The 25,461-nt window shown below is 36.3% G+C and overlaps 1 protein-coding gene across 1 annotated transcript in view; it reads right to left on the minus strand.

Annotated features, from left to right (window-relative positions):
• Window positions 1-25,461, minus strand: part of camta1b (calmodulin binding transcription activator 1b) — a 72,563-nt gene that overhangs the window by 26,309 nt on the left and 20,793 nt on the right. Inside the window, exons 5-6 of the mRNA XM_056467909.1 lie at window positions 23,952-24,078; window positions 17,869-18,003 (exon numbers count right to left, since the gene is read on the minus strand). Coding sequence (XP_056323884.1) covers window positions 17,869-18,003; window positions 23,952-24,078 — 262 coding nt within the window. The remainder of the gene's footprint in view (window positions 1-17,868; window positions 18,004-23,951; window positions 24,079-25,461) is intronic.

Genomic DNA, 25,461 nt, shown 5'->3' on the forward strand with positions numbered 1-25,461 from the left:
GTTGAGGGGCAGCATTTCAAAACACACACACACACACGGACCTAACTCGTGTTTACCAGCGGAGCTATGGAAAATATGCACACAGGTGAATTCGAGGTAACTGGTGATTGGTCACAAATATCACTGATGCTTGATTTCTGCATGTATTAAGTTGTTGTCTTAAGTTTTTAGGAATAGGAATTCAGTACTTTTTGTAGTCATTCAGTATTGAAAGTGGCCCACATTGCCTGAATTCCTATTCATATTTTATAAAGACATTTTTAGAACATGTCAATTCTTTATGATGTTTGATTTTTGCATGTATTAAGTTGTTATCTTAATAGCTTTTAAAATAAAATAGGAATTCAGGTAAAGTGGGTCACTTTTTGTAGTCATTTTATTGTCAAAAGTATCCCCCTTTACCTGAATTCCTATTCATATTTTATAAAGACATTTTTAAAACATGTCAATTCTTTATGATGTTTGATTTTTGCATGTATTAAGTTGTTATCTTAAGAGCTTTTAAAATAAAATAGGAATTCAGGTAAAGTGGGCCACTTTTTGTAGTCATTTTAATGTCGAAAGTGGCCCACTTTACATGAACTCCTATTCATATTTTATGTAAACATTTTTAAAACATGTCAGTTCATCATGATGTTTGATTTTTGCATTTATTAAGTTGTTATCTTAAGAGCTTTTAAAATAAAATTGGAATTCAGGTAAAGTGGGCCACTTTTTGTAGTCGTTTTTATGTCAAAAGGGGCCCACTTTACCTGAATTCCTATTCATATTTTATATAGACATTTTTAAAACATGCCAATTCTTTATGATGTTTGATTTTTGCATGTATTAAGTTGTTATCTTAAGAGCTTTTAAAATGAAATAGGAATTCAGTTAAAGTGGGCCACTTTTTGTAGTCATTTTAATGTCGAAAGTGGCCCACTTTACCTGAATTCCTATTCATACTTTATAAAGACATTTTTAAAACATGCCAATTATTCATGACGCTTGATTTTTGCATGTATTAAGTTGTTATCTTAAGAGCTTTTAAAATAAAATAGGAATTCAGGTAAAGTGGGCCACTTTTGACATTAAAGTGACCACAAAAAAGTGGCCCACTTTACCTGAATTACAGTTTAAAAAAAGCTCTGAAGACAACAACTTAAAACATGCAACAATCAAACATCATACAGTCATATTTGTGACCAATTACCTTGAATTCACCTGTATACAGTTTCCTGTAAGCATATTTTCCAACCTAATACATGCAAAAACCATGCAAGGATATCATTTCCAACAGGTAAACTAAACTTTTTAATATCAACTTTAAGAAGGGTGAAGATCTTCAATAAAACAAAACTCTAAATCCAACTCAATGAATAAAATCTTGTGTTTGTGTATGCTTAAATCAGACTTACCGCTTTCCAAAGTCTCCCCTAACAATCTTCACAAACACACCGACAAAGATCAAGCACAAACTAATCCAAAGGTGTACCAAAAAAACATCCTCCCACGAAAACAGACTGCCAATCCGAGTTACCGTTTTCCAGCAGATGTTACATCAGTCTTCACTGTTGGCCTGGATGGTGTTTCTCCCGGTCAAGCGGACCTCATGTGGTCGAGCCTTGAGCGAGAGGACTAAACTCTCTGTTCGCTGGATGTTTGAGTATCTCATGGTAATATCCTAATGCAGAGAGCCCAAGCCGGTTTCTCTATTTCATCACAGTTGCATCATGCTCTTGAGAGTGGGGGCTTCTGCACCACTTTACAGCTACAAGCGCAACAGGGGCTCAAAATCACTCACTTGTTGAAGAGCTGTTGCGGTTTTATTGTTCCTGAGATTGGTAATAAAGAGACTACGGGGTTTTAGAGTCATCAGAAATTAAACAAGCGTTTGACAGTGCGTCCATATGGCTAGGAATGATTATTGCACATTAAACTGCACCTGCTGACGGCGTTGCTTTTGCATATTGGGTAAAAGTGTAAAAAACGAGCGCAGAAGGCTGGGTTGGAGTGCTCTGCGATGACAATAATAAATAATAACACTCCATAATTCACTTAAAATATTGCCTATTTACAACCTGAAGATGACTACCATGACAAACAGGTTTTATTTTGCTTATTTTTTGTGTTATTGATTGACATTTGGTTTCTTACTGGTATTTTATGCAAATCTGTATGTTTTTTATTCGTTGTTGTATATATTATAGCACTTTTTAGTTTAAGAAAAGCATAAATAAAATGTATTATTATTATTTAAGCGTGGCTCAATGGTTAGCACTGTTGCTTCACTGCAAGAAGGTCGCTGGTTTGAGTCCCAGCTGGGCTAGTAGGCATTTCTGTGTGGAGTTTGCATGTTCTCCCCGGTTTCCTCTAAGTGCTCTGTGTCCAAACACATGCGCCGCAGGTGAATCGGATGATCTGAATTGGCTATGAGTGTATGAGTGTGTGTGAATGTGAGAATGTATGGATGTTTCCCAGTTCAAGAGCATCCATTGTGTAAAACATATGCTGGAATAGTTGACGGTTCATTCCGCTGTGGTGACCTCTGATAAATAAGGGACTAAGCCGAAGGAAAATGAATAAATCTTTGCTTATTTATTGTTTTATTGACTATTGTGGTGAGATTTTTGGCTTTTTACAGGGATTTTTATGCAAATCTGCATGTTTTATTTGTTGTTTTATATCTTGTAGCACTTTGAGTTCAGGAAAAGCACATTATAAATGTATTAATATTATTTATTTAGTACTAGCTAATTTCATCTTACGTCAAAGAATCAAAAAGATGAAGTCTAAAGCAATATCAAGCTGAGAAAATCTGATATTCATAGTGTTTGTGTCGGATTCAATGACTTATCGAACAACTGGATGATTGCTATAAAAATTTCCCTCCTGGGCATATCCGATATTTGCCACATCTGAGCTCGGAGAGCATATTGACTCTCATTTTTATTTATTTTTTGAGTTTAAAATAACCAGAGCTCATGCTGAGCATTTCCACAAGGATTTGCTTTAAATCTACAACACACTGATATCCTCTGTAAGTCCGTCGCCATAAATGCATCGAATAGAAATGGAAAATCAAATGTCCTTTTCGACAGGATTTAGCTGATAACGTGGAATGATTTTGTCTTAAGGGGATTTAGCTCACCACGGAAATCAAAGCTGGGATAACAGCTGGTAATACCGTGGACATTGGTGGATCTGGTAGACCATGTTTGGGATAGAATTGCACAGGTGAGGCTTCAATGATAATGCTATTATTTTTCTGTCAGCTATAATCCCTTTAAACATATACAAAATGTTCTCATCTAAAACAAAACATCTTAAAAACAGTTCAACAAAGTCACATTCAGTATCTCTGAATGGAGATATGAACTGCCTCAGACTAAACAAAAACAAACAAAGACTCGGAGCACTGGAAACTAAAGCGCTCCTGTGTGAATGCTGTTATTGCTTCATTTCTGAGTTTGCTTAGGTTTTATGATGCCTTTTAATAATAGTTTTACTTAAAACATGACTTTAAACTGACTGAAAGGTTAGACAAATGTAAAAAGAAATCAATCTGCATCTGTTATGAATGACCACTTCAAGTCAACGCACAAAATGTAAACACAGAATCTCCGGAGAGAGTTGTAAATCCTAATTGCACACTAAACTAAAAGTAAGCACAGCAGCACTTGCTCGGATTATCCAATTTAGCTCCGGCTGCATGGAGAATATAACCCCCCCCCCCCTTCCAAAAAAAAAAAGTTTAATCTCAATTGAGAGCAAATAAAACGGCACAGATGAGACAGATCTGTGTGGGTGCTCCATTAGCGGACTCAAGCCCTGACCGCAATTCCTAGAATTCCTCAGGAAATCTCATCAAAGCAGAACAAGAACTTTGAACTTCAGATTTAGGGTTGATTACAGTGACCTAGTTACTTGTTTCCTTGCAGACAGGCCGGCGAAACATAAATACACAAGTTACTCGGTGGACTTAAAATCCTCTTAGAGATCGATGTTATGAATTTAGCATTGCAGATTGTAATTTCACACACAAACACACACACACTAATAAAATGATTCTTGCTGCTTGTTCAAACTACTTAATTAAAATCAGCTGCATCAATATAATTCTTGAAGTTACTTTTAGAATAACTTAATTGTTTTATGTTCAGTCCACTTAAATTTGTAAAAACAATTCGGTAAGATTTGTGTTGGGACAACATGAGGGAATTGTGAGGAACCCAGCATTTTAGTTGACTAAAAATAAATGTTCTTCTTTATTATAATAATAATAATAATAATAATAATAATAATAAACAACAATAATAAAAATAATAAATAATAATAAATAATAATAATAATAATAATAATAATAATAATAAATAATAATAAACAATAATAATAATAATAATATTAATAAATAATAATAATAATAATAATAATAATAATAATAATAATAATAATAATAAATAATAATAAACAATAATAATAATAATATTAATAAATAATAATAATAATAAATAATAATAATAATAATAATAATAAACAACAATAATAAATAATAATAATAATAATAATAATAATAATAATAATAATAAATAATAATAAATAATAATAATAATAATAATAATAATAAATAATAATAAATAATAATAATAATAATAATAATAATAATAATAAATAAATAAATAATAATAATAATATTAATAATAATAATAATAATATTAATAATAATAAATAATAGTAAACAATAATAATAATATTAATAAATAATAATAATAATAATAATAATAATAATAATAATAATAATTATTATTATTATTAATAATAATAATAATAATAATAATAATAATAATAATAATAATTAATAATAATAATAACAAAAAATAAATAATAATAATAATAATAATAATAATAATAATAATAATAATAATAATAATAATAATAATAGTAAAGACAAAAGTTGTCAACAGGTTGGCAGAATGATTTACAGTACTAGCAAAACAACACAAGATCTCACTATTGCATTAGATTCTGAACAATGCTAAAACGAGGGTCAACTTCATGGCACAGTATATTTGTCCTCTCCCTCTGGAGAGCTTATCAGAAGAAGGGCACCAGTCTGATCCTGTCAGCATCACTGTCGCTGTCCACTGCCCGTGGTGCTGAAAACAGACGCACTACACCTGACTGACTCACTCAACCCACATGCTTCACATTGGAGATCTCAGTGAACACGGGTTGGTTAAAGTTCATAAGGTTTTAAACCTATAGTCTTTTTTCCCCAAAACTTCACAGAATATTTTACTAAAACATCAACAGCGGGGTGATTAAAATCTGCCCAGCATTTTTTAAAAAGGCCAATCGCAAAGAACAGAACAGGACACCTGGAGCGCAGAACTACACGCTTTCTTAAAATAGACTAGTTCATGCTAATATGAAAGAAAATAATAATAATAATAATGCATACCAACCCGAATCGGCGAACGTGTTCTCTGTCACTCGCACATGTTCCCTCTATCCAGCGTCAAACTAACCGCAGGAGCCGCTTGGCACAAGAGCCAACAACAATAGAACAAAGTGTAAGTGCGGAGAGTGTAGGGAGAGAGATAAAGACCCCTCGTCCCCCTCCTCTACACCTCCTCCTGTTCCCTCCTCCCCATCCCTGCTGCTGCCGATGCTTTATCTCTTTCTCCGCTCGCTTATGGAGACGCGCGGAGCTTCATCCGCCGCAGGTACGCGCTTTACGCACCGCTTTACGCGCAGTCGTGCGCCACCGGCTGGCTCTCCAAACACTCGCACTCATCACAGTCCAACGGAGAACGCTTGATTGCGTTGAAAAAAAGGCGAAGTTTGTTTGTGCGCCGCGTGTTTTGTTTACGCGCTTCGATTTCATAGCATTTCACGACAGCGTCTGGACCCGAAGCACTTCGCTTGTGAGGTTCGACCATAACCGCGCGAATCTGAAGTCGTGTGGATGGTTGGATGTGGACGTGTTTTTCTTTTGGGAGTGGCTGGCAGCGAAACACAATGGAGCCGCTGTGTTCGCTCTTTTAACCGCTTGGAACAAAGTGGCGGTCGGTTTCGCGACAGATTTGTGTCAACGGGAGGCAGCTTTACTGCTCTCGTCCCCTCTCAGCCTCTGTCCTGTGGTTCAGTACCTGCAATGCTGCAGATAAACTGTTTTTCTCCTCTCTGCATTATGACAAATCAGGCCAGGCGGTGTGTCGTTCAGCGCCACGCACATATAACGCGCTGGATGCACGCAGACGGCATGCTGCGAGATCTTCTCTCATAACATACGATCGCTCTTTTAAGCGTGTTTTCTTTTCATTCACAAAATGCGCATATGTACGTCTCTGTACCTACGATTTGATTCACATCTGGATTGCTTCATTTGTTAATCGTACACTGAAGAAAAAAAAACGGTTCATTGGATTTACTACATTTTTTAAGGTAAGTGGTTGCAAACAATTTATATCTGCTGAATTCAAACAAACTAATGAAGTTGAACATTACTAAATGTAATTTGTTTGTTTAAATTCAGACCATATAAATTGCTTGCAATCACTTACCTTAAAAAAACAACAAATAATTAGTAAATATAATAATTTTTGTCCAGTGTAAGTTTCACAAAGTACATGAAGATAAATGAACAACAGCAGCAACAACAACAAAAACTTTGGATGTTTATTATGTTAGGTTACACTCTCAGAAAAAAGGTACACGTGGTACAAATAATGTTCCTTAAGGAACAGTTTTGTACCTTTGTAAAAGTTGTACCTTATATGGTACAGAAAAGACCTCTTATGATGCTGTTCTGTAGCTTTTATTACACTGAAAAAAGTGTTGCATGCAAAACTGCTGCAAACAATTTATTTGTGTTGAATTTAAACAAACAAATTAAATTTAATAATGTTCAACTTAATTTGTTTGTTTAAATTCAGCCCAAATAAATCGTTGACAACCACTTAACGTAAAAAAATTGAGTAAATCCAAGGAATCATCTTTGAATAATTTCTTTCAGTGTACAATTGAAATGAAGGTAGACAATTGTTCTTATAAACAGGTACATAAGTGTTGGACAACTCCTTCTTTATTAAAATATCTATGAAAATAAATATTACTGGAAAGGCTGAGTTATTTTATGAATAAACATGAATCATCTTCTAAAAGCATATGTTTAAAGAAAGCAGCACGGTGGCGCAGTGGGTAACACAATCGCCTCACAGCAAGAAGGTCTCTGGTTCGAGCTCCGGTTGCATCAGTTAGCATTTCTGTGTGGAGGTTGTATGTTCTCCCTGTGTATTCCTCTGGGTGCTCTGGTTTCCCTCACAAGTCCAAAGACATGTGCTATACACACTCAGAAATAAAGGTACAAGAGCTGTCACTGGGGTGGTACCTTTTCAAAAGAAAAAAATGTGTACCTAAAAGGTCCCTATTAATACCTCAAGGGTACATATTAGTACCAAAAAAGTACAAAAGTGGTACTCTTAAAATTTGTAGGTACTAATATATACTTCTGAGGTACCAATATGGACCCTTCAAGTACAAATGTGTACCTTTTGAAAAGATACCACCCCAGTGACAGCTCGCATACCTTTATTTCTGATAGTGTAGGTGAATTGGACAGGCTAAATTATCCGTTGTTTATGAGTGTGTTTGGATGTTTCCCAGTGATGGGTTGCAGCTGGAAGGGCATCCGCTGCTTAAAACATTTGCTGGGTAAGTTGGTTCATTCCGCTGTGGGCGACCCCAGATTGGGACTAAGCCAAAAAGAAAATGAATGATGTTTGTATGAATGTTTAAAGAAACTCATAAACATTCATTATTAAGTTCTATAAAATGTAAAATATACAAGTCCCAGAAACACTTCTGCTTTAGTCTATGCCTTATTTAAATATCTAATGGTTGCTGGTATGAAACTATTTTGCATCGTTTAGTTCTACAGCCTGATACTAAAAACCTGCGACCAGAAGGAAGGAGCTGAAACCCTGAGTGTAGGGGATGAGCAGTGTCACTTCAAACTGAATTTGTAATTCTCTTTAGCTGTCTGGTGCACACAGCCTCCAGATTGGCTATAGTGACACCCCAGTCAGCTTGTTGGACCACTTAACTATCTGATTTAGTGTGTTTTTATTCTTAACAGAAAGATTCCCAAACCATGACACCAAAGTACAAGATAAAACGGATTTAAGAAAAGCATGGCAAAATAAAATCACTGTCTGTTTACATAATTTGCACAAACAAGCCCATTTCCCTAAAGTAAAGTAAATATCAGCTCTCGTTAATGTAAAGTGAAATATGGTTCAAATGTAAGGATTTTAAGACTTGATGAGAACTAGGAGACACAGTAGATGCAGTAATAATGAAGTTGTTTTGTTCCACATTGGTGTTGTGGTTGTGGGGGAAATGCACTTTATTATGTTAATTTTATGCAAAACACATTTGAGTGAAGTTTAGGTTTGAGCTTTTTTTCCTCCTGGCTTATTTTTTGATGGTACGCTGAATATAAAGTAACCTTGAGATTTAGTGAAGGCCTTAGATAAATTATATATTTTTAAGCATGTTTTATTTATTATTATTATTATTATTATTTTTACAATCGCAAGATTTCAAGTCTATGTAGTCTTTATACATGTTTGTTTATCTAAATATAGATTGGTTGCAATCACAAGCGATCCAGGCATGTAGATATCTGGGATTCATTCACTTTCACTCTAGACTACAAATCTGTCAACATATGGACTACAAATCCTGTCATGCACCACACACTCACACCTGTTCCCGTTTTCCTGCTGATTGCTAACACACAGCTGAAGCTGTTCAGAATTGATAACATGGACTTAAAAAGCAGCATAGAGCCTTGTTTATCTGTACTGTGAACTTTACAGCACATTTTCCTGTTTGACCCTGTTGACCATTGCCTGCCTGATCATTCTCCTAATAAACCCTGCATTTGGATCTGCACTCCACTGTCAGCGTCCCATCACATAACACACAAGATCTCTATCTAGTCAATATAAATTAGTGATGATGAAATGAAGCTTTCTGAACCAGTGAAGCCTTCGACTCATTTGTATTGGAAAAAGGTTTGTTATTCGAAGCTTTCCAAATCAGCTCAGCATTCAACACTGTCATACCCTCTAAGCTAATGATCAAACTTAGAGACCTGGATATCAACACGTCTCTCTGCAACTGGGTTATGGACTTTCTGACTAACAGACCTCAGAATGTTAGATCAGGCCACATCTGCTCCACCACCGTCACACTCAACACTGGTGTACCCCAGGGCTGCGTGCTGAGCCCCTTCCTCTACTCTCTCTTTACCATCGACTGTAGGCCTGTGAACAGATCCAACACCATCATCAAATTTGCAGATGACACCACAGTGATTGGTCTAATCAGCAATAATGATGAGACTGCCTACAGGGAGGAGATACAGCATCTGGCCACTTGGTGCACCGACAATAATCTGCTCCTTAACACCAGCAAGACCAAGGAGCTCATTGTGGACTTCAGGAAGGGACGAACAGGCTCGCATGATCCCATCCACATTAATGGGAAGGCCGTTGAGCCTGTCTCATCCTTCAAGTTCCTGGGGACCCACATCTCTAAGGACCTTTCCTGGACCACCAACACCTCCAGCCTGGTCAAGAAGGCTCACCAGCGCCTATTCTTCTTGAGGCAACTTAAGAAGAACCAGCTTTCATCAGCCGTCTTGGTGAACTTCTACCGCTGCACAATAGAAAGCATCCTGACCAACTGCGTCACAGTCTGGTATGGAAGCTGCTCTGTTGCTGAGCGTAAGGCACTGCAGCGGGTGGTGAAAACTGCCCAACGCATCACAGGGACTACACTGCCAGCCATTGAGGACATCCAGAAGAAACACTGTCTGCGCCGAGCACGCAGTATTCTTAAGGACACCTCTCATCCTGCTCACAGACTGTTCTCTCTCCTGCCTTCCGGCAGGCGCTTCAGGCTCCCCCGGACAAAAACCAGCAGACTGAGGAACAGCTTTTTCCCCAAAGCTGTCTACCTTTTGAACTCTGCCCCTCACTGACTCTTTTGCCCCCCCAATACACCCCCCACACTCCTCTAACTTATACTCCTCACAATCACTGCACTATTTAACATTTGCACATTTAAAGTTTGCACATATTCATTGCACTGATTCATTTACTTGAACTGGACATACCCACTGCACATGGACATTTGTAATTATGTTTATCTGTAAGCACACTCCTGATTATTAATAGCATCATGTACATATATTCATTTATTGTAAATCTGTTCATAGCTAATACAACCTGTATATAATGTTGATAGTACATCCATCTGTAAATATCACCATAGTTTTTCTATAACTGCACTTTATAACTTATACCTGTATCCTGCACTTGCTGCTATTGCACTGCTGGTTAGACCTAAACTGCATTTCGTTGCCTTGTACTTGTACATGTGTAATGACAATAAAGTTGAATCTAATCTAATCTAATCTAATCAGAGCTCGTTGCTGGTTAAGTGTGGGAAAGCACTGTTTTGCAAAACTGTCAAACGTTCACAACCGACCAACTCATTTATGTAGTGATACAACAATAGTATGTTACATTACACCACTGATGACTGTAGTAAAATCCAAGGTATTCAAACATATTTACATTTATCGTATTCCAACCAATCCTACACCCACACTCTCTTTCCGAGCGAGGATCGAACCGGTGATTCCTGGATGGGAGGCGAATGCTCTAAGTAGAAGACTATGGGAGTGAGGCTTTTGGGCTACACTCGGCCTTCTTTAAAAATAGTAGTAAATAATACACTAATACACATTAGTATGGCTCAAAAGCTTTTTACTATAAATTACTATTGTATTTTAGTTGAATTACTGGTGCGTGGGACCGCTGCAGTGCTTTAAAATAGTAGAAATGTATGTAATCGACTCCTAATCTCTCACTAGACACTTTACTAACCCACGAGGGTGTTTAAACCTTTGAATCAAAATTCGAAGCAGTCACGTGGGTATAGGCGAAAAGTGAGCTTCGGAGGTCACTGATCACGTGATGATGGCAAAATTAATTAAGCTCCGGTACACTGCTTCACTGCAAGATGTATAATTTTTTTGATATACAGTTGAAGTCAGAATTATTAGCCCCCCTTTGAATTTTCTTCTTTTATTAATATTTCTCAAATGATGTTTAACAGAGCAAGGAAATTTTCACAGTATGTCTGATAATATTTTTTTCTTCCGGAGAAAGTCTTATTTGTTTAATTTTGGCTAGAATAAAAGAAGTTTTTAATTTTTTATGAACCATTTTAAGGTCAAAATTATTAGCCCCTTTAAGCTATATATTTTTTGTACTGCCTTCAGAACAAACCATCACTGTACAATAACTTGCCTTTTTACCCTAACCTGCCTAGTTAACCTAATTAACCTAGTTAAACCTTCATATGTCTCTTTAATCTGTAAAGGAAGTGTCTTGAAAAATATCTAGTCAAATATTATTTACTGTCATCATGGCAGAGATAAAATAAATCAGTTATTAGAAATGAGTTATTAAAACTATTATGTTTAGACATGTGTTGAAGAAATCTTCTCTTCGTTAAACAGAAATTGGGGGAAAAAATAAACAGGGGGGCTAATAATTCTGACTTAAACTGGGGGGTTAATTCAACTGTATGCTTCGAAGCCCCGGCGCACAATATCAAATCACTAATATAAATGGGACTCAAAGAGATAATTCACACAAAATAAAGATTTATGTTAAAGTTAATTTAAACACTCTCAGGCTATCCCTAACATAGGCGACTCTCCCTCAATACACCATTAAACCCTTTAGCTGTACCCATGATTCAACTCATGCACTTTGAGGATCAAAACAAAAAGATGCAGGCAACACAAAATGAATCCCCATGACCAGGCCCGGACAGAATCTGTGGACATTTTTTTGCTATTTCTGCTCAGAATTTGGAATTAAAAAATAGTTATGCAGAATGAGTATATGGTAACTAAAAACTTAAACATAAAAAAATAACTTTTTAAACTTTTAACTAAGGGTTACAATGCAAATCAAATTAGATCCACTTGTTTGTTAAACAAAGCAAGTCACTCATTCATTTTTCTTCGGCTTAGTCCCTTTATTCACCAGGTGTCACCACAGTGGAATGAACCGCCAACTTATCCAGCATATGTTTTACACAGTGGATGCCCTTCCACCTGCAATCCAGTACTGGAAAACATCCATACACACTCATTCACACTCATACACCACAGCCATTCAATCATTCATTCATTTTCTTTTTCGACTTAGTCCCTTTATTAATCTAGGGTTGCCACAGAGGAATGAACCGCCAACTTATCCAACATATATTTTATGCTTATGTTTGGACTGTGGGGGAAACCGGAGCACCCAGAGGAAACCCACGCCAACACAGGGAGAACATGCAAACACCTCACAGAAACACCAACTGACCCAGCCGGGACTCCAGTGACATAACCAGCGACAGTGCTAGCCACTGAGCCACCGTGTCGCCCCGATATAATCATGTAATATGATAATCCCTCAGTACACCATACATCTTTTTTTCTTGTTAAAACTGCAGTTCTCAAAGATTCAACTCAGGCACTTTGAGAATCAAAGATAAATAAATAAATAAATATGCAGGCAACACAAAATGAATAGCCATGACCAGGGCCGGACACAATCTGTGCACATTTTTTGCTATTTCTGCGAAGAATTTAGTAAAAAAAAAAAAATTAAATCTGTGTAGTTATGCAGAATGAGTTTGGCAGTATAGTAACTAAAGAACTTAAACATTAAATTAAAAAAAATACTTTTTAAACTTTTAATTAAGGGTTACAATGCAAATCCAATTAGATCCACATGTTTGGTAAACAAAGCAAGTATCTCATATAATATATCCACTAACAGACAGAAAATATGACTTTACAAACTGTAGTGTAGATAAATCATATGAACATTTGCATAATAGTTAATAAAATGACTGTAAATAATATAAAAACAGAATAAATATATGAAGAGTTCAGATGCAAAAGCCGCTAAACACAACTTCCAACCAAAAATTAGCTAATGACATTGAGCGAATGCTTTAGGCGCGTAGTACATATTTAATAAATATTCTTTATGTTATTATCTATGGAGTTATGTGTGCGCAGATTCCATGTGATACCTATGACCTCTGATGATGCATTGAGCTCTCAGGATCGATCCATTTGTACAATAAAAAAGGTATTTCTTTTACAACAGTACCACCTATAATCCATAAACTCAAAAAATGTAAATAATGCTGGACGGCTTATGGATGAATACATTAACAGAAAATATGCATATGGACAAGGTCTGCCTCTTTAATTTCCTTCAAGAATAGTCAAGCATCCACCTGGCCATCTTGTTCAAAATCCTTAAAATCCAATCATTTAATAACAACAACATCAACATCATCATCATCATCATCATCATCACCACCACCATCAACAACAACAACAACAACAACAACAACAACAACAACAACAACAACAACAACAACAACCAAATTTTCAATTATGCACCTGCCAGTTATTTGACTCTTAAAGGGACAGTTCACCCCAAAAATGAAAATTGTGTCATAATATACTCATCATTTACTTATCTGAAACCTTAATGAGTTTTTTTCATCTGTTAAACACAAAAAAAAAGATATTTTGAAGCATGCTGGAAACTGGTAACCATTGAATTCCACAGTATTTCTTTTTCCTTTAAAAAGTCAATGGTCACAGCTTACTTCAAAATATCTTCTTTTGTGTTTAACAAAAGAAATGAAGGTTTATAATCACTTGAGGATGAGTAAATAGTGCACAGATTTACATTTTGGGTGAACTACCCCTTTAACTTTTTAAGAAGTGTCTGCCAACAGCCATCCAGAGATATCTCAAACAAACATTACCCCACAGACTGCCAATATATGCAAATCCAAACTAGCATTTCTGATTAAACTTCCATAGTGTAATGGACCCTTTTTTATATTTCCAGGTTTCAGAGAAAGTCATCCTAGTTGGGTAAGCACAGTGAATGGGAGAGTACAACAAATCCTTTTTTTTACAATCCCATTTGCTGAAATAATAATAAAAAAACTCCACGATGGTGTTATCAAGACTTTCAGAAAAAGGTAAGCAATAGTGTGAGACTGATTACGGAGAGAAGAGAGAAGAACGTCAAATTTATTGTCCTGTCCATACCTGCCAACATTTGTCTCTGAAAATCCGGGAGACAGGGGGTGTTTGGGGGTGAGGTCTCTGACACTGTTGAGAATCAAGGTAGAATGCAGCCGGTTTTGGGCGGCCGTTGCAATTGGGTACTATACCAAAGTTGGCGACTCGGGGGTGTTTACAGACTGTACTTAAAAAAGAAAAGGGGGGGGGGGGTGAAATTACAGGAGTTTTCCAGAAGAAATAACAAAACGGGATGGTTGCGGGAGACTGATCTGAAATACGGGAGACACACGGGAAAAACGGGAATGTTGACAGACACGTGCGAGTAAACGGCTTTTTGTCTCGTTTTACGCTTGAGAAACTGAATGAATGCCAAAGTCTGTTTAAATGATTGTATTTTAATTACACTACAACATCGATGCTGTAAAAGGAATCGTATAAAAATGAAAAAAAAAAAATCACAATAACAGATCACCGGAAGTTTATCACTAGCTCGGCATATACCCTATTACCCCACCTATATTTGCCTTCGGCCCACTGGCCTCAATCAAGTTTGGTTTTTGGCCCTTCATAAAAAAAGTTAGGGCAGCTCTGCACTAGATCATGTACTTTATAATACTACAATTCCAAATTAAAAATTATTATATCTAGCAGGTTTTCAGTTGTGTAGCAAGCAAAACTTGTGATAATGTGCAATATTTCATGCATGTAAGGATCGCTGGTCTTACTGTCTCACGTGATTTGACCTAAGGCGACTCTGCTTGGTGATTGGCCAGCGGGGTGCAGGAATTACACTTATTACTAAACCATACTTACATGCTATTTCAGACTGAATATTCAGAGTAGCGGTAAACATTATAGGGAGAGCGTCACAGGCTGACATTGCTTAAAAATGAACCAATGAGAATATAAACCAACTTCACCTCAGTAAAGAAGGCTAGGCGGAATAGCGCTATTTACTGATGTTTTGTTGTTAAAGTAAATATAAATCGACATTATCAATGCTGTTAAAAGGCCTTTATGAAGCTGAAAAGAGTCACATCAATCTATCGCCAGAAGATTTAAGTAGCTGAACAACACTTCTGTGCATATAACCCATTCATAATGCAACACAATCTACATCAGCTCCGCGTGACTAAGTGAGGTTTATTAATAAACTAATTTCGAGAGGATCATGTGCTTATGACTTATCACAGCTGGTCTCGTATTAAGCTAATCAGTATCATCCAATCATATGAGCCATAAGCTACTATAAATAACCACAGTTTTCAGTCCACTTTATCTTCGTTTGGAAGAAACCCCCCTTTCTCCTCCTTTACTTTAGATCGGGCGGCACGGAGGCCCAGTGGTTGGCACTGTTAGCCCCACAGCAAGAACACTGCCAACCCTGGTCCTGCCGGATCGGTGGGTGTTTCTGTGAGGAGTTTGTATGTTCTCCCCGTGTCCGCGTGGGTTTTCCCCGGGTTCTCCGGTTTCCTCCCACCATCCAAATATATACATCATGCATAACAATCAAGCATTTGTCTAGCCCCCTTTTTTCCTCACGTGTTCCCTTAGCTACTGCAGACGGGGAGTTCTGAGATCCACCGAGCTCAGGCTCCCCTCTCGCTCTGCAAACGGGAGGAAGCCCCAGGCTCGAGGATCCCTTGAGCTCGGGGCTCTCTCCCGGGACAGCATGCCAAACAAGCTTTTGATGAATCATCAGCTAAGTGTGAACTCTTGAAAAGAGTTTTAAAACAGAACATTACCTGTCTATAATAAATACTTCAGCCATGGTGTCGTCCTTCCTCCAGCGTGCAAAACTAACTCCAATATTGATTCAGGAGTTTACTAAGTTTTGATTCAGCATTTGCTTTGACCGCTGGCTCTCCATCTTGTGCACTTGTACACGCAAGTGCGGATCAGTTTCATGAATAGGTGCGCAGATGTACAAATCTACATTAGAGAGCTTAGAATTACACTCAATGTAACGTTCCATTGCAACAGCAGCACCCAGCAAAAGCCCTGCAATTCTGCCATTTTGGAGTGAAAGAGATAAGCCGTACATTGGATCTTATTGCTGTCACGATGACAAGCAGCCACTTTGTTTTCTATTTATTTATTTATTTATTTTTAAAAGCACATTAAAGCTGAAATACAACCTAAAAGACAACAATGCAACACTTACTATCACAATCATCAGCACTTTTAATCGTTTATTTTAATCTTTATATTTTAACTGTACTTATTTTCTTGGAACTGTCACTTTTGGGTGAAATTAAATTACTTTAATAGTTTATGCACTAGTACAATATAAATTAATACTGACATGTTAAATTAACATGACTTTCAAATGGGATGTGTTGCATAACACACTGACAGTGGGATGTGTTGATAACACACTGACAGTACACTTTTTGCTGCTGTATTATATTATAATAGTATATCGTTTTTTTTCCAGTGTTTGCTAAAGAAAGACTAATAAAGCTTTTATGTAAAAAGCCACTTTTTCCGAAATGATTGAATTCTGACACAAATTCATCATATACACACATACATACACATCTATGTTAATATATTATATGTATCCTGATCTGAATCCAATTAAACACATATGCGGATTTCTGAAGAGACATTACGTTGAGCATCTCTTTGAGCAACTCTAATAGAGGGGTCGTTTTTGAAGAATGGAAAAGATCGATGTTGCAAAATGAAGCCAACTTGCTCATTCCATGCCTAGAAACTAGATAAAGTAGGCCATACAAACTAGAGAAAGTAGTTTTTGATGTTGGGTAGTCTTGTCAACACTTTGTAAATTGTTTTCTTTTCATTCAGATATTATTTCAAATGTTGCTTTTCAATGGGGGTGTATGAATATATCATATTTTAACTTATATTTAACTAGTAAATTACTATAAGTAATTTAATGTTGTTCCATCCGCTTGTTACGTGTGACGTCACGCGAAGTGGCTTCCAGGTCCAAGCGCTCTATCAAACTGTATGAGGAGACTCAACAAATGGTAATAATAAACGTTTACAAAGCGATGTATTATCTTCGAAAATTACGATCGCAATATTTATATATCCGATGACCAGAAAGTGATTTTATTTGTGATGCAGCAAGTACAGAGACTGTAGTGTACACTATGATTTTATGTAAGTTCACCTTAATGTGTGATATGATTAATAAATGGCCATAAACAAATATTTTCTTAATTCAAATGAGTAGCGGCTTGGACCCGGAAACAGTATTCCATACGTCACAGCGGATAGGAATTTTAATTCCAAAATTGATGCCGCGCGACACTAGTGGCATCTAGTGGCTGTTTTCCAAATAGCAACAGAGTGTTGCCTCTTGGTGATTCTTTGTAAATAGTTTGGGGTTTTATCAGAATTATGGGAATTATTGGCCTGACAATATTTAATTGGGTGAACATTTTTTAGTTTTATGCCTCACCCAGAATATAAAAATACATATAAATAGATTTAGATAATTTACTTTAATCATTTCTATTGGAATGTGAAGAGACTTTCAGCCAGCACAACAAAACATGTTTTAGAAGACAATCACCTACTGCACCTTTAAGATGCTGATGACTGTTAAACACATCATAACAGTCTGGTGAAAAGGGTCCATTACACTGTTTTGCTAGAAATAAATGGAATGCAAAATGACGAAAAACAACATGATGCAACATTACGCAACTTACCGTCCAATGAGAGCCAGTCGTGCTGAGAGGAGGGCAGGGCAGGCAGGGCACGGGCTTTATACTCAAACACCACTGAGTTGGAGATGATCTGACTGCTGGCCGCCACCTGCAGAGTCACCAATCCTGTGTCATGAGCTTTAAAAAAAAAAGGTAGAAATTAAGGGACATCTGCATTGGAACAGCTTACAGTTTCAAATCAACACATTTGCAAAACCATTCACTATGTTAAAGGGATAGTTCACCCAAGTCATCAACGATGTAGGCGACTTTTTTCTTCAGTAGAACATTGTAGAAGACTTTGAGCTGAATCTCTGGTTCTTGGTGATTTTTTATAATGGCAGTGAATGGTGACAGGTTTTTTAGATTAAAAATAAACACATGCAAAGAAACGCTGGCACAGACGCTCAGTGGTTAGCACTGTCACCTCACAGCAAGAAGGTTGCTGGGTCAAGTCCCTGGTGGGCCAGTTGGCATTTCTGTGTGGAGTTTGCATGTTCTGGGCAACGCAGTGGCGCAGTAGGTAGTGCTGTCACCACACAGCAAGAAGGTCGCTGGTTCGAGCCCCTGCTAGGTCGGTTGGCGTTTCTATGTGGAGTTTGCATGTTCTCCCTGCATTTGCGTGGGTTTCCTCCGGGTGCACCAGGTTCCCCCTCACAGTCCAAAGACATGCGGTACAGGTGAATTTGGTAGGCTAAATTGTCCATAGTGTATGTATGTGTGCGAATGAGTGTGTATGGGTTTCCCAGTGATGGGTTGCGGCTGGAAGGGCATCCGCAGCGTAAAACATATGCTGGATAAATTGGCGGTTCATTCCACCTTGACGACCTCAGATTAATAAAGGGACTAAGCTGAAAAGAAAATGAATGAATGAGTTTGCTTGTTCTCCCCGTGTTGGAGTGTGTTTCCTCCGAGTGCTCCAGTTTCAGCCTAAAGACATGCGCTTTAGGTGAATTAGGTAAACAAAATTGGCCGTAGTGTATGAGTGTGTGTGTGAATGTGAGAGTGTTCAGGTGTTTCCCAGTACTGAGTTGTGGCTGGAAGGGCATCCGCTGCATAAAACATATGCTGGAATAGTTGGTGGTTCATTCCACTGTGGCGACCCCTGTTAAATAAGGGACTAACCGAAGGAAAATGAATGAATGAGTGAACATGCAAACGAGTCCAAATCAATATCCATGGCTCCTGATGACACACTTTGGTCTTGTGAAGCAGAACAATCGATTAGTATAAGAAATTGAACATATTTACAATATTATTAGCTTTAATCCACAGTCTGGTCAAACAAACAGCGACCTGACTACAACCGGGACTACATTGACTCTTTTTGAGCTCATAATATTGTAATAATGTTATAATTATAATGTAATAATGTTCAATTTCTTACACGGAGCGATCGTTTTGCTTCACGAGACCTCTGTGTGTCATCAGTAGCCATGGCTATTGATTTGGACCAATTTGTATGTGCTTATTTTGAATCTAAAACACTGGTCACCATTCACTTCCATTATATGAATTAAATGACCACAGATTCAGCTCAAAATCTTCTTCAATGTTCTACTTAAGAAATAAAGTCGCCGGATGACCTGCTGTGGGAGAGTAAATTATCAGGAAATTAGAATTTTCGGGTGAACTATCCCCTTAAGAGTGATGGCTCAGAGTATTTCTGCTTTTATTTATTTATTTATTTGGTTACATAACAGAGGAATTTTAATGAGTTCTCCATGACAGCTGTTAACAAGCAGTCCTTTGTTCAGAAAGACCCGGTAATATATTTATGGACTACAGTATAGAGTAGGACTGCACAATATATCATTTTAACATCGATATTGCAATGTGATCATTCTCAATCGTCAAATCGCATGTATATGCAATGTTGAGTTTGTTATGATTTATCATTTGCTTGTGTTTTTGATGCCTGTGATTGTATAATGATTTTAAAAACATTCAGGTACGAGCAATTGCTCCATTTGTGACCTTAACTAAGAGTAATTTTATTGAATTATTTGTATAATTCAGTTACTGTACTTGAATACTGTTAGACTCGGGAAACGATAAAACACGTTACTTTAATTGTACCTTTTCTTGATTGTATTTATAGATTGTTATGCATGAAAATACACACAACACATCCAAATACAAAAACACACTGCAAATAGCACAGACCACAACGAAAATGTGTCGGGGAATCCAAAAAGTTTATAGATTGTTCATTAGATTTTATAGAGATGCAAATAGTAAACATTATTTCATCAATATCTGACTAAACAGGTCCATGAGATTACTCACAACACATGCAAATACTGGATTAGTTGGCGGTTCATTCCGCTGTGGCGACCCCAGATTAATAAAGGGACTAAGCTGAAAAGAAAATGAATGAATGAGTTTGCATGTTCTCCCCGTGTTGGAGTGTGTTTCCTCCGAGTGCTCCGGTTTCAGCCACAGTCTAAAGACATGCGCTTTAGGTGAATTGGGTAAACAAAATTGGCCGTAGTGTATGAGTGTGAGTAAAAACGTGTTAGGAAAGCCAAAAATTTATAGATTGTTTATTAGACTTTATGGAGATGCACTCCCACTGCAAAATCATCCCAATTGGTCTAATATGTACTAATAAACATATAAAGTCATCCTGTGAAATTATATTTATATTGCAATATACTGTATATCGCAAAATAAAAAAACATCGCAATGTTAAACGTTTCCAATATCGTGTTGCCCTAGTTTAGAGACTAACACATGAAGGCTTTGTCAATATGGAGAAGACAGTTAAGTCCTATTCACATCAAGCACGATATCTATAAATATAATGATAAATGTATTTGCATCCACATTAATGAATGATAAAATCTGTTTATTTGTAGTTTAAGCATTTTAGAAACCAGCAGATGTCCGTATATACACTGTTAACAATTTCCTGTAGATGCTACAATAACTTACTGGCAGCAGTTCGCCAGGTAGCTTACTGTAAATCAATTACAGCAAAAACACTGTATTTACATTTACAGCACCGTTTATCTTGCTGTATATTTACAGCATTTTGTGTTAACAGTTTTATTTATTCATTATTTTGAATTGACATAGTTACAGTGTAATGATTTATTTAACTACAGAGTTATATTAATTAATTACATGTACTTACTACACACAGCAATTTCCTATAGAATCTACAATAACTTTCTGGCAGCAGTTCACCAGTAACTTACTGTAAATCAATTACAGCAAAAATACCGTTTTAACATTTACAGCACTCTTTATCTTGCTGTATATGAATTTACAGTATTGTTTATATGTACTGTAAAATATACAGTAATTTTCACAATGCAACTTTAAAACACAGTAACATACTGCATAACTGTTCTACAGCAAAATACAGTACGTATTACAGTTAAATACTGTGTAATTTACAAAAATTGTTGACAATGTTTGTTATCGAGGACCAAAATAGAAGTAAGCCAATTTTTTGTGTATTTTATCCTCGATAGTTTTAAATATATAGCTGCGTCCCAAATGACACACTATACACGTACACACTCAACAGCAAAGTATCTGTATGTAGCGTCGTCCCAAATGGAACACTAACGTTTTTTTATTAAGCGTAAGTTCAAACCGTGACGTTTGACGTTAGTGAAATAAATGACCAAACTACTTAATAATACCTGCCATGAGTATAACCGCATTCACCATCAGGAGGCGCTATAATCACTCTCATTGGAGAGTTTTGCTTTCACAATCCAAAATAAATAAAATTATCCAACATGTGCGCCCGAAAGCTCCGCCCCTTCCGCTATGTGAGCAAAGCTGCGGTCGTTGAGTGCGTGAAGTGTCCATCATTACATACTTCATTATACAGGTTGATTCAGTGCATCATCCGGGTAATTAAAATGCACTCATTTCAGAGTTTTCAGTGTGAATGCACTACTTACACTATTTCTACTACAAAAATGGCGTATAATAGTGCATAAGTTTGGGACGTACCTTATGTCCTATTGGACTTGTTCGTATATTGCTTTTAGGGTGTCCACGGGGTCCTACAAAGTCTTAAAATGTCTTAAATGTCAAAAACAAATTCCGGCCTTAAAAAAGTCTTAAATTCACAAAAATATTGTGTTGTAGGTCTTAAATCATTTTAAACAGGTCTTAATTTCCCTATGTACAAGTAAATCTACCCAATATGGCTGACACCCAATGGCCTAAAATCCATCTCAAAACTTCTTTTTTTTTAATATTTAGGTTTTCTATTGCAAAGAGATACAATTCACAACTGCTGTTAGACAGTCTTGCAGCAAATTCTCTAAATTAAATTGCCTAATCAGGGAAAGAAGTCTAAAGCAACACATCCCTTTACATTAGGGCTGGGCGATATGGCAAAAAAAATTATCACGATAAGTTTTTTTCATATCAGTCGATATCGATAATTATCACGATAAAAGTCAAATCTCTATATCTAATATTTTTATAGGATTTTCAGCATGCCAATGGCTTTGTGCAGCGGATTTAACACATTTTGTGAAATGTTTTAGCTGTCTGACAATATAATAATAAAATAATAAACAAAAGAACAAGCTTTTTTTTTAAAGATTTATTTCTGGCCTTTTTTAGATAGGACAGTATTTAGACAGGAAGCGAAGTTGGAGAGAGAGAGAGGGAGGTAGGGTAGGGAAATGTCCTCGAGCTGGGATTCGAACTCGGGACGCCCTGATGTGCTACTGTACCATATGTCACCGTGCTAACCACTAGGCTATTGTGCCGACAGCAAAAGAATAATCTTAATTCAGCATTTACCCTACAAGCTATTGGATATTATTGTTCAACATGAAAATAAATAAATGAATAAAACTGGTTTGGCACAAGTAAAAGTGAATTAACTGTCACAGAATTGTCAGTTTTCGATGAAGTGTCCTTTTAATGGTAAGTATAGTGAATTTAGGGGGAAATATCCTTTAATATATTTTTTATTTAGGAATGCTAATGATTATTTGATGATCGATTGATTATCAATAACCCTTTAATCGATAGACCTTATCGATGACTGATTAAGCATGGACATTAAAAGGTTTAGGTATGCTTTGCAAATTCGCTTGTTGTGGTTGTGATGTATGACATATTGTTGCCGGGTTCAAGCCGTTACTCATTTGAATTAAGAAAATATTCGTTTATAGCCACTTTTTAATCATATCACACATTAAAGTGAATTTTATATTAAATCATTGTGTACACTACAGTCTCTGGATTTGCTGCATCACAGACATCAATATTTGAACTTTTTTAAATTAACAAAATGAATCACTTTCTGGCCATTGGATATTAGACATGGATATATCTATCTATCTATCTATCTATCTATCTATCTATCTATCTATCTATCTATCTATCTATCTATCTATCTATCTATCTATCTATCTATCTATCTATCTATCTATCTATCTATTTATCTATCTATCTATCTATCTATCTATCTATCTATCTATCTATCTATCTATCTATATATATATATATATATATATATATATATATATATATATACATTGCAATCGTGATTTTTCGAAAGTAATACATCGCTTTGTAAATGTTTATTATTACCATTTGATGTCTCCCCATACAGTTTGTCATACTTATCATACAGACGTCATACTTAACAAGCGGATAGAGCTTTTCCACAATATTGTCATCTGTTGCTTTAAATTGCAAATCCAGCTTTGTTTTATCTTTTATTAGCTGAGTAAATGATATTGTTTTTCTACATCTTTATTGTTCTCCTGTTTTACATTCAGAATGTAAGAATGTTTATTTTTATATCTTTACCATTAATATATGTTTAAAAAAGCATTATTATACATTTAAAATAGCTCTTACGTCCAAAGTTGTGTTCATATTTATGTATGTTTATTTATGTAGCATCGTGGTCCTGCGAGACATGGCATATCATTCAATTGTATGTCCGCACATGTAGCGGAATGAAAATAAAGCTCAACTTGTAATTGTTGAAATGATGAGGTGGAATATCAAAACGCACCCATTTCACTCTTTTCATTCAGAAGGACCATTTTGGTGGTTGTATATGTGTGTGCAAAACTGTGATGTAATACCTGGGCAGTAACAGCGTAGCACCCCGGGCTGGATGAGAGAGGCTGGGACTGTTATCTGGTCAAACAGGCAGGTATATTCACTGCTGGCCTCCTGCCATGGACCAGTGATCAGCACCTTCACTCCACCCTGAGACATACATGTCAGTGTTATAAAGAAAACAGCAAAGCTTTCTTTTATATAACCTGTGGTAGGCTGCAAAGTCAATATCACCCCTGTTATTTTTTTACAATATGTTGCAATACGTAAACTGTCAGATTTTTACTGCAAGGGTCACCAATCCTGTTCCTGGAGAGCTACATTGCTGCAAAATTCAGCTCCAACCCTGATTAAACACAACTGAACAAATTAATAGGATGTTTTCAATCATGTGATTCTGCTGGCATGCACAGTTCAGATGGAGGGGAGAAAGTAAAAACTGAATGGAAGACATTGAGGAAAGTCATCCTTATGCATGAAAAAACAGACCAAAGCATACACAAGCATAGACGTATAGCATTATTATTATCATATATTTTTTAATGGACGAGGAAACTATGTGATTCACAAAAACAATTGTCTAGTTTTGTTTGTTTATTCGGTCACTGGTAAATGAAATTAATGATATTGCTGTCATTTTGGACAGCAGATATTAAAATAACAAAAATTTCCTGCAAAATCCTTGAAGGACTATTTTTTTAAATCTGACATATATATTTGATCTGCATCTGCATTTACTTTTATTGTCAGTAAACTAGAAGAAACATTGAATTTTAAACATATTTTTGGCAAGGAAAATGTGATTGACAAACTAAGCAGGGTTTGTGAGAGCTGAATAGTTGTTGTGGTGAGGTCTGTTACCCCTCTGTCTATATTTGTCCGACTGCTTCCTTGCCAATGGGCATGTTAATGACAGGCTGAGCATGTGTCTCATGTGGCCAAGGGGCTTCTGGGACAAATAAATACGTCACTTGTTGTAGAGAAGACCTTGAGCTTTACATTCAGTCCTCACAAGACTAACATTTATTTCTGCGTTGTGGCTTGTGGCTGATTTCCACATGAACAGAGTGCATTCAGAATTACATATCCTTCACAAGCTCCAACATGTCCCTTATACCTCCTTTCAGTGGAACTGGTTGTTTGTGTATTAGCTATTTAAATGAATTATTAACATGTATATATTATTAGAAATAATATTAATCACTAATAAGAGAGTATTAATAAATTTATGATGTTCATTACTTCTAATTCTGAAAAAGATGCCTCTGAATATGTTCAGAATATGCAAAAATAAGTGTTGATTTTTGGAAATTGAGATGTATAAATCTGCTGAAAGCTGAATAAAATAAGCTATACACTGATGTATGCTTCATTAGGATAGGACAATATTTAGCCAAGATTCGATTACATTGCAAAAAGTTCTTACTTGGAGATTTTGTCTTGTTTCTAGTCCAAATATCTAAATAAATTCCTTAAAACAAGTTAAAAATTATGCTAGACTTATTTAAAACCAAATGCAAGGTTTTTTTTTTT

This window comes from Danio aesculapii, chromosome 11 (genome assembly GCF_903798145.1).
Source record: "Danio aesculapii chromosome 11, fDanAes4.1, whole genome shotgun sequence".
NCBI lineage: Eukaryota > Metazoa > Chordata > Actinopteri > Cypriniformes > Danionidae > Danio > Danio aesculapii.